Below are 18,178 nucleotides of genomic sequence, written 5' to 3' on the forward strand. Positions count from 1 at the left end.
TGGGACAAAGATTCAGGAGAAATGGGAGGTTGATTTTGCAGTTTGGGTTCTCAGGATATTCACTTGGGATGCCTATGTCAATAAATATTAGATTATTTTTATTAAGGGCTTAATCAAGAGACAGCTCAAAAGAGAATAACCAGTCAACCCAGTGACTACGACCTGTGATTTGGTTTAAAGCCTTACTTTAAATTTAATGTAATAGGGATTTTTAAATAGGTCTTTCATCTCCCAGTGAATATCTAAGCATGAGGCAATGAGGTGTCAAGAAGTGGCAGGAGTCCCTAAGTTAACATTACATTTTGAATGAAGTGCATCCTGACAATCAACTAACCACAGTACATCTACTGCTCTAGAAGGATCACCTCAGAAGTACAGAGTGAAAACAATCTCTCTCCAGCATGGACACATGGGACAACTTACTGTTGGGGGGAATGTTTAACCTTCTTGCAGTGGCTGCTTTTACCATTTCCATGGCCAGCATCTTACTTTAACTCATGCTCCCATGGACACAGCTGTCCCCAGGTGCTGAAGAGGAGCTGGACTCCAGCATGTGGAGTGAGTGAGTGAGCCCACTAGAGTAGATAGGCACATAAATGACCAACAATACCAAGGTCCTTATGCATTTAATCCTGTGTTTACGTCTATGATTAAACAGTGACTTGTATAGTAAAACATTATTTTCATCCACATAGTCACAATTAAAAAAAGGGGAGAAAAAGGTGAGAAAGAGAAGAGAAGAGAAGAGAAGAGAAGAGAAGAGAAGAGAAGAGAAGAGAAAAGAAAAGAAAAGAAAAGAAAAGAAAAGAAAAGAAAAAATTTTAGGAGATTATTTTTCAGAGAAGTAGATCATATTTGGTTTACTACAAATACTGCCTTTTAGAAAGGTTTTTTAAATGGTCAGGGACAGAAACAGATAACCACTGAAGGAGAGATGATAACAGGAAGCTAATTATAAAAACTAGAAATAGCTGTGCTGTAAACATATAATTATCTTTCATTGTCATTTTTTCATCCTTTGGCATTTAATATCTTGCATTAATTACAACTTGCATGTAATGGATTTGAAAATTTCTCATATTGAAAAATGAAAGTCTGCACCTAGCTTGATTACAACTTTATCTATGTAAGCCAATAATAAAACAAAGTCCTTCCTTTTCAGCTCTTGAAATTATATAGTTTCCACCCAAGAAAATAGTTACAGGGGATTTTTTTACTTCAATCTAATGAATTTTTCTAAACTGACCATTTCATGTACCTTTTGGGGGCAGGCCAGAAGTAGAGGCAATATATGATACTCTGGACAAATCAGATCTAACACTGTGATTTGCTCTTCTCCCTTTAAATCATAGTTCCTGTGGGTTCCCCAGGCTCCACCTGCATAAAGTAATGCTACAGCTGCTTGTTCATAGGGGACAGATTTTAAAAGCATCTTTAGTGCTAGTTGCAAACTTGCCTAAACTAGTCAACTTAGTGTCCTGTGTAGCAAGGCTAAACCATGGCACATCCTAGTATATTAACTAAAAATAGGAATTTTAATGAATTTAACTAATTTTGAAAAATTTAAAGTCAGAGGGGTACACTTTTATATCAACTCTCAAGATGTCCTCCTTAGATGACACTGGAGACTGCAGGGCACTTGACTTTAAAGCTGGGAGGTGAGGCTGCTGCTGCTCCTATCCTCTCTACTGTGAAGCAGTCACTTCATATTAGACATGCAGTTGATAAAATTCTCTTTTTTATTGTCAGCTTAATCCATGCAAAACTCTCAATTTATGCCTGAGCTTTTCAGAATGTTCACAGTGTGAGTAATGAAGTTCCTTCTGGCACTGTGGGCACACACAAGTGTGCCTTCAATTTCACACCACTCTTTCTCTCCTGCAGCCATCCATATTGTTGCCCACTCCATCAACATCGAGCGGTATCATTCCAGCCAGTCAAAAGAAGCTGGCGAGCTACGGAATAAACTTTCTGGTCTTGGCAAGAGCCCAAATGAAAGCTACTTGAACCCAATCAGGACCTATGAAACAGTAAGATGTCACTTTTGAGGTTTCTTCATCTAAAAAGTTTTCCTCCATGGATTCTATTGCCGGTAAAACTGTATTTCAAAGCCTTTTAACCAGAGCGAGAAGGTGCTGCCAAAGGTTAACCTCAATTTCAGCTGAAAACACTTACTCAGAGCTGCAATTTTCAGGTTACTAAGCTCAAAGAAATGTCTATAGTATTTTAATTAGTTTGTCAGGAGACAGCTGGTGGGGGGAGGATAAGGAGTGTTGTGAAGAGTAGGCAATTAAATAAACCTGCAAAGAATTTTAAAAAACCCAAAAACTAAATTATCAATACATGGAACAAGTAAAACTTCTTTTTAGAAAGAAAAATAACCAAACAGCAATAGCACATCACAATATTGCTTTTGCATTTGCTATTTGTCTCTCCCCATGGTGGTGCATCACCTTCCCAATCTGGGGGCTGATCCTGCCTCATTACATGTCAACTGTGGCTGCTCAGGAAAGAGCACCTTCAAAACCATCCAGGGGGCTGCTGCACACAGGAAACAGAGCAGGGGGAATCTAGAGGTGCTGTGTGCTCTTCACGAGACTAGCAGAGATACAAGATCCTCAACCCATAAATGGTTCTGCTTGTTTTGGGGCAAAAAAGTGACTGTGCCTCTGTCCACCCTCTTGGATAAGCCACAACAGCATTATAAGCTCTCCCTTATAATATTCATAGCATAAAGAAAAGCTGAGCATGCAGAGAAGGAATGTAACCATGCAAAAGTTAATCAGCTTTTTTTCCATATTCCATTGTAGCACACATCACATTTATGCTAGATGTTTCCTTGTGTATCCTGTTTCATAGTTACACATTCCAGGGCTGAAATGGCGTTGGTGAGACTCCTATGCATATTGTTCTGCTCTTTAGAAAATGCCCACATAGTCAGCATGGAATAAGGGCTGCCTGAACACCATGCATTGGTGCTCTTCGGAACAGTGATGTGCTCCACTGAAACAAGAACCCAAGTAAGAGGATGGCTGGAGAACCATTGATAGGATTCAACAGTGCTTTTAAGCTGCAAGGCTTGTCCTGCTTTTTCTTCCTTCCTTTCCAGTTTAGATTGCATGGGGTTTTCATCTTTCGAGATAAAAAAGTAAACCATTTCAAATTTGAGGAAAATCAAGCAAATTGATGCAGTCAGTGGTATGAATGCTAAAGTCTTCATGTTAGTGTTGACAAAGCAGTCAGGTTCATCAGAACAGGACAGAAAGCCAAGGGCTCGGCTTCCCAGTCCTTCAGTACACCCAGTGGCCACTTCCATTGCATGGCCATGAGGTGCTCCCCAGGAGCAGAACAAAGCTCCCAGCTCTGAACAGGAACTTACCATCTTTCAGTAACCATTTTTTTTTCTCCACTAAGCATTCCCATAGTGATATAATTGTGAGGTAGGCCTCTAATTAGCATTAAGATACTAAATACCCTTGAGGAAGAAGGTTAGGATATTTTGAGATTCTTTCTCAGATTTCTCACAGCAATACACTCCACAATTACCTTTCAATTTGCAGCCTAGATTTTACTTTAACCTCTAATATTTATATTTCTTTTATCACTCACTTGCGTCTCAGTAGCTAAACTCAGAATTAATAAATTATGATGGGAAGGAAACAAAAGATTGTTTCTAACTTCAGAGAAGAAAGTTCTGAGATCAACAGTTCAGGCTTTCTTTTCAGTGTTATCCTACTGCCATTGAAGCAATGTACTGTCTTTGACATTTTGCCTTTTTTCATCTCAATATCCAAACTAGCCACTGTAGTGGAAATGTTCAAAATATCACCTAGATCAATCCTGTTCACATGTAATAGGATCTGAACACACTCTTCACAGGTGCCCATTTGAAAATGTACTGTGTGCTGTCAAGTGTGAGCATTTGAAAGGATGATTTTACTGTAAAAAGTGACTGTAAAAATGGCATTGTGGAATTTTATCACCTCTAGGATTACCATATCAAATGAGTGCACTTTACAAATACAATAGAGGGTTGTTTTTTTATCTCCTAATGTATTAAGGTGTAGAACAAAATCAGGATCCAGAAGACGTGCTGAGCTGCTTCATTCCTGTGCATCAGCACTGGGAAAACAGATGTAGATTCTTTGTAGGACAAATGGGGAATTCATTTACACTCTGATGGCATATTTAGCCTGATTCTCGTGTTGTGTGTTAGATTTTTACTGCTGTTCTGCACGATTTGCACTTTATAACTGCAATCAACATCTGACAGTTGTGTTCAAAATACATCCTCACTCTCACTTCAGTTTATTTTGGTGGGTTTAGACAGATATACCAGACCTGTGCTGACATCTGTGAGTCATGAACAAGAAGGAACATGTTCCAGCCCAGCATATTAATGTTTCTTCATTAACAAGTATAAAAATGTTAATTTAAATATGTATTTTAAAAAATAAACCCAAGTGTTATGCAGTGTATCTTCAAATATATGTAAGGAACAGATAAACAAGATATATTTTTTAGGTAAATGAGAGTATGCCATCTTTTTGTACCATTTCAGGCCTTCTACAGCTCCACAAACTTTGAAGTAAAGTAAGTACAAAAGAGTTCCACACTTTCACAGTTGCAGGTGCTTAGCACCTCACATTATCACTTCACAAAAATAAGCTGGTTTCTAGTGCTGTTTTCTTTATTAGACTTCTAGGTTTAATCTTCTCATTTCTCTGATAATTTTTCTTTATTTGTGGCACATTTTCATTACTTGTGAAAGTAAGTAAAATTGATCAAAGTACAAATGAGACTGCCTAATTTTTTTCTTTCAATCCCTGAAACAAGTAAATGGCAGCAAATATTAAATATCTGTTTGGAATAAGCCTGAGTAGAAACAGAGTAGAGGGATGTCTTTCAATGTCATTCTGTGGTAAAATGAAGGATTGCCTTGCCTCCGTGTCTTGTTAGTACAATGGTTTGTGGTGTGTCTGGTTTTGCTCCTATGCTGAAGATTTTGGCTTCAGGTGTAATAGCAGAAACAGTAACAATAATAAAAGTAATAGAAATAGTAATAAAAATAAGTTATAACAACAGTAACTACTAATACTAATACTAACAATGTATTCTTATTCTAGAGCACAACAGGACAAGTACTGACCACAATAGCTGGAATAACTGGAGTTGTGATAACTGTGGCTTTAATTCTGATCATGACTTCATCCACTGAGCTCATCAGAAGGTCATGCTATGAGGTTTTCTGGTACACCCACCACCTCTTTGTGGTTTTCTTCACTGGTTTAATAGTCCATGGTATGGGGTAAGTGTTTGTGTAAACTACATGGGGTGTATGTACACAGTTGGAGATGAAACACCATCCAAATCTACAATCCCATGCTTTTCTACTAACAAACTGCTGGGATCTTTGGTGAGATTACAAAATGAAAACATTCTGAAATTAAAATACATCCCTTTTCTGAGGAATTAAAGCATCCTTCAGTTTATTCAGCCACCCTTCTACCACCTTACAACCTGTACCTTATCAATGAATGAATGCTTGGGAACTAGGGACATTACAGATCAGGAATCAAGACTTTGTGGGTTCAAATTAGTAAGGGATGGACCTTTTGCTCGTAGCTCTTGTAAGGCATTTTTCAAGAGACCTTGTAGAAGCTTGAGAAGCTTTCAGCATGTCATCTACCCTATAGTAGGTGTCTCTGTGGCCATTCTCCTCTGCCTCCATAAATGTAAAGTGATTTTGACCTTCCTCTTCAAGGACCACAACTCAAATTTCCTCACCATACAGACATACTGTGTAGTTGTGCTAGGTACTATACTACAAATCAGGTTTAAAGCACTACAGTAACAAACAAGTCAGGCTTATGATTAGCCCAGCCAGATGACTTTCATGGACAGAGATGACTGCCTGGTTGCTGTTTCGCTCCCTGTTCCTCAGCGCAAAAGAAAGGTCTGTCCTCTTAGTAGAGGACTCTGGTTCTTACAGCGAGGGACAGCAGATGCATGGGACCTTCCCTGAGAAACTCAGGGACTGATAAATCCTCTGTCAATGCAGAGTGAGAGCAGCGAGGTGCTTGGAGCTGAAAACATTTCCATCTTCTGTTTCCAGCTCCACTGGCATCATCTTCTTCTCCCTTGTGTGCTATCCTCCACTTCCTTTTCTCATTATGTGTGATAGCATTCATGTTAATCTACATTCACATTTTAGTTCAGGGAGTGCAGTTTTGAGGTAAATCTCATGCTCTTCCTCACCCCCTGGACTTGGCTCATGCGATGGTACAGTCCCTGGGCTACACAACCCAGTGTTTGGGGTGGAAATACAGTGACAGAAACACATTCCTCTGTTTCAAGAGCTAACAAGCGATCCATTCACAGGACCAAGCCAGACTGGGTCCTAAACCATAGGCAGCCCTCAATCATGTCCTGTGAAGGGCCCTCAACAAAGATTGCTTTTCTCCATGGGTCTTTTCCTGCTGGCTAGCTTGTGTGCACATGGCTGCAAGCTGTAGTTAAGATTTTTGGATCTGAGGACAGTCATTTGGTGTTCACAGAATGGCTTGTGTTGGAAAGAACATTAATGACCATCCAGTTACAGCCCTCCTGCCATGGGAAGGGACACCTCCCACTAGACCAGGTTGCCCTGTCCTTGTGATCATAATACACTTTTTATGTCTATTTCATAAAATATTCAGATGCTATTGCCCACCACTAAAGAATGTATAGACCAGGATTCTTTGACAGAGTGGAACTTTGTAGCCCATAGCAGCGTGTGCATGTGCCTATTCTCTGGAGGTACATGGATGCTTCATGATGAGGCAGGGAACAGGCCAGTACAATGGTTTGTGGTGGGTTACTTTCCCCACCTCTTCCCTTGTGGTTTGAGAGTTGCCACATCCAGTTTGGCTTTAAGTGTTCCTGAAGTTGGCCCAATTAATTAGTCCCATTTTACAGAGCTGCAAGCAAACACTATAGACTTTATCCTGGACTGATTAAAATGTGCCCCTCCCTCTTTGGCAAAACTTTTAGAATCTAACTTCAAACAACTCTAATGAACCCTTTGAAACCTTCAGCTTTGTAAGCTCCCTCTGTCTAGCCAGCTGACCAGCACTACTGAGCCAGACTGCCCCAGAACTGGGGCACTGGCTGAAGAGCCCTGTCAATGCCATTCAATGAGCATTCCAGGCTGGGAGTGCACTGCAACAGAGCTTCCTCCTGCCCCAGAACAACCCCTGCCAATGAAAAAGAGTCAAACCCCAAGGTTTCATTCCCCTTCCACTTCTTCCTCCTTCCCAGGTGGCTGCACAAACCTCACTCAAAACTAACTCCTTTTCTTTCTATCTGAACAGGCATCAGAGGCAAACTAAGGGTGGAAGGGAAAATTCAGAGAAACAATATGAAACAAACAGGATTTCCCCATAAAAATCTTCTTTCTCTGCCCATAATCAACACCAGTTGAAACACATTTAGACTGAACTGTCAGGATTGATATATTTTTAAAATTCACATCATTAAAATTCTCAGAATTAAGCAAGCTAGAATTCAGTATATTTAGAGATTATATATTTAATTACACTCCTCCAACTCTTTTCATAACTTTTAAAAATACATTTAGAAAGCAGTAAAGGAAAGAGAAGGTCTGTCACTATTAAATTTTATCACTTTACTAAACACTCCCAGATGCTCAAATACAGAGGAGGTCAAAGAGCCTACTCCAAAGACCTAGAAATCAAATTTTGCCACATACAGTAAAATGTACATTTTCTATGCAAGGACTTCCACCATTTCAGCTGCACTGATGGACACCAATACTACAGCACACTTCTTGCCTTTGGTCAAAAATTCACTGCAAAACTAAAGGAAAGATAATTTGAACATGAGAGCAGAACAGGTTTGAAATGAAATGGCCAATTCTCAAACTTTCATTTATCTCAGAACTGGCATTTGATTACTACTGCAAAACCTAGAGAAACACAGAAACCTTGGAAAGAAACACACCATTGATGAACCTTTTTGTTTTTAAGTCAGCTTGTCCGAGGTCAGACACCCCAGAGTCTGCTGCTTCACAACGTCACCTACTGTAAAGATCACTACTGGGAATGGGAGAACGCCACTCAGTGCCCTTTGCCAGAGTTTTCTGGCAACAAACCTGTGGTAAGAGTGATGTTTGTCTTCATTTAACTTACTGTCCCTTCTTGGGAGGCCAAATGTCTTAGGGAACAGGGGGCTGGGGTGAGTATGCCAATGACTGGCACTTAGTGTCTTGTTTAGAGAGTGTCTTGTTCACATTCCTGTTCCAGGATCTCTCCCTGTGCATTAAGACAGTGCTCCCAAACTCCTCTGTAATCAGTGCAGGTGAAGAGTTTTGTATACAATTTTGGTGTCATTAACAGCAATTTTTATTTCTGGAAGATCCTTTAGTTAGAAAACACTAACTAACACTCTCTTTGAAGGGTATGAATATCAAAATTATACACTCTCTGATCTGTTGTATACATTTTTTTTAATAATTCAGTATCACCAATATCCTTGATGTGCTCATTGCACAAAGATAGCCTCCAAGTGAAAACCTTATGAGGGTAGAGATACAGAAAATACAATAGACCTGTAAAGCTAGGGATGCAAATTAATATTATTATTTTAACTAACAGTACTTTAGTATGGGTAGTTTAAATACCAAGGGAGAATAAGGTGCAGAGAAAATCATGTCCTTGCTTTGGGGCACACACTTCATAATGTCCAGTCTTGATGTCTTAAGTTAGGTAAAAAGGAGAGAATCTGAAAAAATGAATTATGAAAGGGAAAGGCAAAAGGCAGGAAAAATGTCCCACGGAAGGGTGATTTTGCTAGAACAAGATTGCAAATCCACAGGGGGTAATTAAGTAGCAGACTCGTACAGTATGTCAGATGTCTTGCATACAAACAAAATCATTTAACATTTTCAGCTCAAGATTTAGGTTGCTCATATGCAAGTTACTGCTGTTTCTTCCAAAAAGAAAAAAACATACCAAAGGAAATCCTAAAGGAGAAAAATTAGCATTCAGTGCCTGGTAGCTCTTTTAATGGCTGACATAGATTTTTCTTAAACTAAACTATTGTTAGCCACTATCCAACCTGCATATTAATGAGAAAATGAATGCCTCTCTAAAAATTTCAGCTACAATGTCACCATAAAAATCAATACATGGCTACGCACCATGAATACAGACACAAGCTTGCTTCAAACAGCATGTCTTGACATTCATTATCATAAAACTAACTGGAAAGAACTTCCACTTCTCTCTGTTAAACCTATTTTGTCACACTTTCCTGCCTACCCAGGGCCATACTTGCAAAGTCACATTACTTTAAATGAATTGTGATAATACCATATGGCATATAGATCATCTCTATGAACAGTGCCTTGCTGGATGTGTAATGTGCTATGGTGTGATACCTGCTAGACACCACTGACAAACAGCACAGATTCACTCAGAGGCTAAAAAGCCACGGAGAGGTTTCTGCAGCGCTGGCAGGGGCTGGTGCAGGTGGGACAGCCTTGGAGCAGGGAGGGGACAGCCTTGTGCACAGCTGGGACACTGTGAAGTGACCGGGGGCACACCACACTAGCTAGGGCTCCTGGGGGAGGCCACAACAACAGAGGTCCTCTCTTAGTCCCACCACACCTGCTCCCCTGCTCCATATTCCAGCAGGTAGGAAGCAGGCTCCTACTGGGGATGATAGAGCACATCCGGAATTCTGTCCCCACCAGCCTCACCTGAGCCATCACAGCTCCATTTCAGTGCATTCTCATTACAGGAGGAAACACTGCTGGGGCAAGAATACTGATGCCCTGATTAGCCAGCCAGGAGCCATGTCAATAGAGCACTTCCCTTGCACCTGAGGCATCTGGAATTCTGTCCCCACCAGCCTCGCCTGAGCCATCACAGCCCCATTTCAGTTCATTCTCATTACAGGAGAAAACACTGCTGGGGCAAGAATACTGACGCCCTGATTAGCCAGCCAGGAGCCATGTAGCTTAGGAGCCCATGGTGGATGCCCCATTGTCCCAACCCAGCCAAGAGACATTTTGGATTGAATTCTCCGTTGCACTGGAGTGATGGCACATTTAAAATCCCAGCTGAGCTCTTGCCCAGGGTAGCCTGCAACCTTAGAATTCCTGTCACATGCTTTTATTTACAGGTAGCACAAATGGAAGGGAGGAAAAACAGATCTCATCATTATTGTGCCTTGATATATGCAAATGTATTCAAGACATGAGATTACCCACTGCGCAGAGACACCTGTAGTATTTAGGGACAACGGATGTGTTGAGTTTCTGCTTTAGCTGAGAATCTTTTGGCTTATGCTAGTTTCTTCCCATTATTAAATCCTGCTTTTTTTTTAAATTTAATTTTCAAGAATTAACCTTGGGAAATTGCCACTCCATCCTCTCAGCATTTTCTAAGGAAGTCACATAATTTTATGACTTGTTTCTCATAAAAGATACTTTATAACCCTCGCTACCCAGCTTGTGCAGCAAAGTCAATGTTTCAGCAAGTTACTCGGGCAATTTTAAAAGCCACATGATTGTGGAGTATCCAGTTTGCTAGACTAAGTGGTGTAATTAACGAAAGTGGAAATAAAACAGTGTCACTTCCTGGGGAAGAAAACCACATTCTTTTTAAATCATGAAGATTCAATTATATCTAATTATCTTAGCTATCAGTGCAACTCAGTGAAATGATCGGCTCGTATACTTGAATAGCCAAGTATCTCTGATTGTTACGGATCAGTACATAGGATCAGCAAGTACAAGCACAGCAATCATCTGCTATACTTAAAAGTATGACCAACTCAGTATCCCAGATCAAAAAAACCAAAAAAAATTATTGATAAAGAGTTGACTAATGGATTAAATGGAAATGTATCCCATTTCTCTAATTGAATATTTGGGACTTAATGTTTTCTCATGCACCATCAGAAAACTCACAGCTGACAATAACTACTATAACTACTATAGTAGCTATAACTACTATAGCTACTCCTATCTGCCTGCTTTGAAATACTTTAGACTTTGGGCAAAAAAAATTAAGGTAAGTCTATGGGTAATATTGCATAGCTGTATGCACCTATGCAGCTTCAGGTCCAATGACAACTATATGTAATAACGCCTAAATAGATTAATCCTTTACCTTTAAATAGGAAAACATTTTAAGGGACTCTTCTTGGCCAGAGTATAGATGGATATTAGCACTGCTTTTGGACTGTGTTTATGAGGGAGTCCCATATGTCTATTCCACAAGAAAGCCAGAACAGCTACAGCAACAACGCAAATATTCTCTTGAGAAAGATAAACCAAAAATCACAGAAAATCAAGTAATTTAATTTTAGGCTACCTGCTGATTTAAACCAGAAAAGCAAAGTATTTTTTTAGACATTCAAATAAACATTGCTTTTTAATATGGAATTTTCTACAGGCTTGGAAGTGGGTTTTAAGTCCTATGGTGTTGTACATCTGTGAAAGAATTGTTAGGTTTTGGAGATTTCGACAGGAAGTCATAATTACTAAGGTATGTAACATAGTTCACATATCTGCAAAATAACCCCATTATGTCAATTGTTTTTTATTGTTTTTAGTTAACCTCTCTATATTAGGGACCTCATTTTTCACTCCTAGCTTCAGCAACTTTTCAATCATTACCATGTTTTCAGCCAAGTATTGATTTTATATTTTGCATTTATTCCAATAGCAAATCCATAAGAATATTCCATATGGGACCAAACTTGATTAATGAAGTACCGGACTTCACACCACCATAACACAAACATCTCTTTGTGGTCTCCCTTTTTAATGAACTAAAACCATGTTCCGCTGCAGTTAATGCCAGAGACTACCTTGACTTCAGTAGCAGCACACAGTTTTTACTTTAAAATCTGGAGTCTTCCAAGGAGATGAAGGGTTATACGATCAGTTAGCATATATAGTCAAAGCTCCACTAATACCACTGTAGCAATTTCCCCTAGCTGTGTGCCAAGGGACTATTTAAATCACACCAGAATAGACTGAGGATGTTGCTACTGAAGCAGATGAGTCCACGTGTATCAAGCCAGGGATTGGGAACAGGTGTACCTTGTGTGAGGGGAACAGGATGTTGGATAAGTCCTGCTGCTGATTTCACAGACTGGTTGTGATCTAAGAATCTCAGTATATTATGGGCAACATACAAAACTGCTGCTTAACTGAGATTTCCTCTTTATAAAAGTGTATTAGAATTGAGCTCACTGTGCTTTTTTCTTTGTAATCCCACAGAGTTATCAGGGTTACATGAGAGCAAAACTAGGAATTAAGGAATTATTCTAATTATATTAGAATTATATTATGCACAGGCTATACCAAGAAAATTGACAAATTGTTGAATTGTTACAGTCTTTTCTCTGCGTCTTGCACTCAGAAGTCAAGCTCATACTTTACATGCTCTGTACATGTACAATATATACAATACTGGACATGCTCTCAAGCCATTGGGCAACAACACTGCAACACGCAGGTTACGATATCTGTGATCTAATGAAAACAAACATTTACTCTTCTAAATGAAAATAAAATTTGACCCTTTATCATTCTTTAGGTGGTGATGCATTCCTCTGGAGTCCTTGAGATCCACATGAAGAAACATGGCTTTAAAATGGGAGCTGGCCAATATATATTCCTACAGTGCCCATCAGTCTCACAGCTGGAGTGGCACCCTTTCACCCTCACCTCAGCTCCTGAGGAGGACTACTTCAGCATCCACATACGGCTCGTTGGGGATTGGACTGCAGCCCTCTTCAAGGCCTTTGGAGCAGAGGAAAGGGCTCTGAAGGAATTGTGGATGTTACCAAGGTTTGAATAAGAGACAACGTATTTTAAAATGCTATTTCTACATTTCAAAAGAAATGTTAACATTTTAATTAATTTTGCATGTGTTTTTATGATACATTATTAGATTGTAGTTCTGGATTCATAAATACAACATTATGCAAAAAACACCACAAACTACTAGGCATGAACTAGGGCCAGAAGCTACCAAGAGGAGGTGATGACTAATCCAAGACTTAAAGTCCATATCAATATCCTTATCTCTGTTGCTTCCATCTGGACCTCTAACACCTATATTAACACCTAAAGATATCTATTTTGGAAGACAGTTGTTCAATGAATGACTTTGGAAGATATCTGCTAGATTTGTGCCTCTATGCTTATGGTACCCATCTCAATTCATATCCAAAATTCTAGTTTTTCCCTTTCAGTTACTTAGATATTTTGCAGACCCTGAAACATCTGCCAAAACCTTACTTCTTTCTGACAGTCTCCTTTGACCTTGTCTCTATTTTCCAAACCCTGCTCCACTTTATAAAGGTTATTTGTGTTCAAATCATGTATTTTTGGCATCTTAATACAAGCAAAAAGTTGATTCTTTGTTGTTCCAAGTCAGGCAGGGATCCTCTGAAGTCAAAGGAGACATCCTGACTTACTCCAGCCAAAGACCTGGCTGTGTACTGAATGGATTCAAACCATGTAGCTCTGCTTCTGCACTGCTTGCAGGAATAGGGGAGATTTTCAGCAAAGAAGAGCCCAGCACAAGATCATTTAAATTCTAGTGGAGTGTGTAGGGCCTGGGACTGCAGGGACTGATTTCCCCCTGGAAAGCTCATAGACACCACTGAGCTGCAGTTTTATTAGAGGCTGGGTGCAGACAGGAAAATCTGGTCCAGTCCTTGCATTGTATCAGTTAATAAGAATTAGAAATGAAATCAGTGCCTTTGTTAAAGTCAAATGGAATGAGAAGTATGCCATTTCAGCAGAACTGGAGCAAAAATTGTTCTAAGTGATTGACAGCAAGTGTAAAAAATGAGGAAGAGAAAAAAAGTTATCAAATGTTGCTTGCCACAATGCAGGGTTGAAATTAACAGTACTGTCATATATAAACACTCTTCTTTTTAATCTCATTAGGGTGCCTAATGGCATCCTTCAGTTTCTTTCTTGCAACATACTAAAAAGAATATTTCAATAGTTAAACAAGCAATGAAACAAAAACCAGGTCTTTTTCACAGTTTCGATATCTAAAGCTATACACCAAATTGGTGACTATATTAAAAAATAACATATAGCAAAGACTGTGCAGAAGACAGAAGAGATAGCAACTGAATAATAAGGTAGGGTTAAGAACAAAATGTGTGGTTTTTAATTAGTTAAAGAGGATTAAAATAAATGTTCATACATTTATATAGGTAGCAAAGACAGTTGTGATTTCTGAAAAATTTGGGAGCTAAAACCATAGAATAGACTATTAGTGTGAAAAAAATTAAGTTCTGTGTTATGTCGCCAGGATTTTGGCTGACTTAATTGCTGGCTTAATACACTGCCCCAAAATCTAACTGCTCTCATGGTCAGGAGTACTACACAATCATCATGATGATCTGCAAACGCTTAAATTCTAAAAGTAATCACAGAATCTGTTAATAATACTTTTTCAAAATGAAATATTTCTCCTGCCTTCCCCATGAATCTAATTTCTTTTCTAATGAAATGGATAGGAAGAATATGGGCAATCCAAACCACAGTAAGAAAGTCCATAGCCCTATTTTCTACATCTCTTTGGCAAATGCAAATGTAATATTTTTTTTGGCACTTTGTTTACTATTTTCCTACCTTCATCCACTCTATCTAGATCAAATGAATGAGTTGCATAGCTCAGTTTTTCCTTCTTCTCTTTCTCCTCCCTGCTTCTCTGAGGCTTTGTGTTTGGCTCAGTTGTAAAACTGTGGCTGAGTAAAGCATTCAAACCAATGATGGGATCTCTGTCACCTGAGGATTTAGGAGCAGACTGACAAGACAAATCTCTTCAAGGGATGATTCAGAAATAATTGAACCTGTCTTATAGCACAGCAACGGACTAGAGAATCCTTGAAATTTCTTCCAGATCAATTTTTTCTCAATCTGCTGACAACAATGAGAATTGCTTCCAGCCTCACATTGAACTACATAGAAGGCTTATCTGAAAGCTGTTCTTAGGCACTATAGTTATATACAATAAATTAATCATATTTTGCAGGAATTTTTGAGTGCTCAAAAAATACTGCGCTGGACAAAAATCTAAATAATTGTACATATTAAAAAAAAACCTATTCTTTATGTCTAGGGTCAGATTTCTAGCAATTATGCCAGAGTAGCTAGGTTGTTTTGCTACTGCACTTGCAGGGCATTTTGAATATTGAAATAAAATGGTGAATGTTTGTTAGGACTTTTAAAAAAGTAACAATAAGGTTTGAGATACCCTTGTGTCCCTATATTTGTATGTAGCATTGCTTGGGGATCCCCCTTTCTCTTCTTGTCAAGACACCTCATTTTAATTATGTGTGCCTATATGTTTGTACTATTTAAGGATAATTTTTAAGGATGATTCATGCAGTAAAGAGCACAAAACAACAGAAAATCAAAAAGGAAGAAAAAGCCTTTTTTTTCCATAAGGATTGGGTGTTGGTGAAACCATCTTCCAAGCATATATGTTGTATAAAGACAGGGCTGGAAAGAGCACTCCAAAGCACTGTGTGTATTTACATTTCATGTAGCTAAAGGAATGAATCTGATTATTCAACAATCTTTTTCATCTCAAATTTTGACCAAAATTAATTTCTTGACATCAGCAACATTGATTACAGGAGGCAGTAATATCAACAAGCATGTCTCCTTACACATTTTTGCCTTTAGATCAGATACTAAGTACAGTATTATGCCAAAAATGTATTCCTGAAATACTGCTTTTTCAGAAAGAGCTGAGAAAATAGTAGTTCCCTTGCATATGATGACCTTTTTCTTGCCTTCTCCTTTATTGCTTTAACTCAAATACAGAACTTCTAAAAATGATTAATATAATCTGTTCCTCTTTACTTTGATATGTACAATGTAACAAATAAAGCTCTAAAACAGGATGCTTTTCAGTAATTCATAATTAAATATGTAAATTCCACAGCTAAATTTGGACATGCAATTATATGACTAATCACATTTCAGAAAGCCAGAAAATTGCAATTGCATGCTTAAATAGATGGCCAAGCCCCAAATCCACATGGGTGCTCTTGTTCTCTCATTTCAGAGAAGACAGTTGTTTTGCTATTAAATGGCACTCACTGAAAATTAAATGCATTTGTATAGGCAATTTATGTGCTGCCTTAGACATGTATTTTCTCTTTTATTTTAACAGAAATTCAGTTTTGACAATGTGTAGCCCAACAAATGTTAACCTTTCTGTCACTTAATATGTTGTTGACTCCTGACTATGTTTTTTTGCTGTAGACTGGCTGTGGATGGACCATATGGATCTGCAACCACAGACATCTTCCACTACCGAGTCAGTGTGTGCATTGCAGCAGGAATTGGAGTCACACCATTTGCCTCTATTTTAAAATCCATTTGGTACAAATGCTGCAACCCTAACACAGTACTGGCACTGCAGAAGGTAGGTGGAAAAGTTTATTGCTTCATTAAAAAGTTCCACAAGTGAGCCTACTTAGCCAGGGGAGAGAGGAAATTCAAAGTTACAGTCTCACTTGAGTGCTTTGACTCGCTCTGAGAAGCAGGCACTCCCTTTCCAGTTGCCTTAGGAATTGTTGTGGGGTGAAGTCTCCTGAACTCAGTGTCATTCTCCAAGAAAGAAGGTAGCCCAAGCTGCAATGTTTTTAGTAAAATTTGAAGGACCAGACTTTTAATAGCAGCTGGAGATAACTGTGGAATGTCTTTCACAGCTAGACAGATAATTAGGGAGCTACAAGAGGAACTTAGCCTCTTTCTTATGAAAAATAAATCCTGCAATGTCATCTCAATCAGAAGTGAAGGGCAGCACCTGCTCTTTGCCCAGGTGCAAGTTCCACGAGAGTCCTTCAGCAGCATGTCCTGGTCCAGAAGGCTGCGTTCAGCAACCATTTGCTGCTTTTCTCACATTGCAAAGTCGGGATATTAATCAGCACAGAAGGAATATAAAAGGTATTTAAGCTCCGGATGAGATGCATATATCAAGATACATATTACTCCCTCACACCACTTTAATTATTTTGTTGAAAAAATATGTTCAGATCTATAAGGTAAAGATGGCACCAAATTAATTAACATACTCTTAATTTTCTAACCTGTTATATACCTTCTGCTAATGGCATGTGAGGCAGCACTGGGGACTATAGGTGAAGAAGAGATAAAAGGTGAAGTGGGGTGAGGGCCAGAAGGTAGCATAGAAAAAAATCAGCATTAAACATTCTCTTCTGTATCCATCATGGCAAGTGCGACCTTGTGGACCTTACAGCTTTTAGGCCATTTTCCAGTTTAAAAGCTGAATCAGGGACTTTCAACATTTCACATTTAAGGACAAACATTGAAATTGCATTGGAAGGGACAGATCTCTGAAAGGGTCAATACATATGGAACTGATTGCAGGACCAAGGGGCTGATCTTTTTAAATGAGAGAGTGTTAAAACTGGCATCTTAATGACGAGCTGCCACTGAAAAAGCATCTGGGATTTTAGTAACTGAGGAGTTGAGGACAGGTTCAAATTGCCAGGGGGGATCTTTGAGGCAGAAAAAGCACTGAGAAGGGAGGGAAATAAAAATGGTAATACATGCTATTTGAGAAAAGAAGTGTATTTGCAAACACTACGATTGTACCAGGATGATCTTTTTCACTGGAAGGAGAGCTACGCATATGCATACAAACTTTATATATGTAGATTATATATATTCTACATGTATACAAGTAAAAGTGTTGTTGTTACTATTGTCATTGCTGCTATCTTAAGGGGGTAAGAACAGAATTTAACTATGCATCAATAGAATACTCAAAGGTGTTCATTCATGGGGAGAATTAGGGAGAATTTTGGCTAAGTGTGCCTGCAAAAATAAATGCATCATGCATTCTGCCATGGTTTTCTACTATAGAGTTAGTTTTTTCTGAATTTCTGTGAAACACAAAATTATCAGGATTTCTACTTTTCTTTATATCTTGGCTTCCTTACTGGTGCAGTGGGAATAGCGATATTTATTTTTCACAGGTGTTATGAGGCTAAATTTCATCAGTGCTTGTAAAATATTTTGAAAGTGTGGATAAAAGGTCATGGGGAAGTTCACAGCATTACTTAAAAAAATTTAGCAGTGAGAGCGATTAAT

The 18,178-nt window shown here is 38.8% G+C and overlaps 1 protein-coding gene across 1 annotated transcript in view; it reads left to right on the plus strand.

Moving 5' to 3' along the window:
- The window catches only part of NOX3 (NADPH oxidase 3), a 39,330-nt gene that overhangs the window by 9,888 nt on the left and 11,264 nt on the right, over positions 1 to 18,178 (plus strand). The window contains exons 5-10 of the mRNA XM_005420114.1: positions 1,885 to 2,030; positions 5,127 to 5,308; positions 8,028 to 8,157; positions 11,463 to 11,555; positions 12,615 to 12,868; positions 16,322 to 16,484. Coding sequence (XP_005420171.1) covers positions 1,885 to 2,030; positions 5,127 to 5,308; positions 8,028 to 8,157; positions 11,463 to 11,555; positions 12,615 to 12,868; positions 16,322 to 16,484 — 968 coding nt within the window. The remainder of the gene's footprint in view (positions 1 to 1,884; positions 2,031 to 5,126; positions 5,309 to 8,027; positions 8,158 to 11,462; positions 11,556 to 12,614; positions 12,869 to 16,321; positions 16,485 to 18,178) is intronic.

This window comes from Geospiza fortis, unplaced genomic scaffold (genome assembly GCF_000277835.1).
Source record: "Geospiza fortis unplaced genomic scaffold, GeoFor_1.0 scaffold162, whole genome shotgun sequence".
Classification (NCBI taxonomy): domain Eukaryota; kingdom Metazoa; phylum Chordata; class Aves; order Passeriformes; family Thraupidae; genus Geospiza; species Geospiza fortis.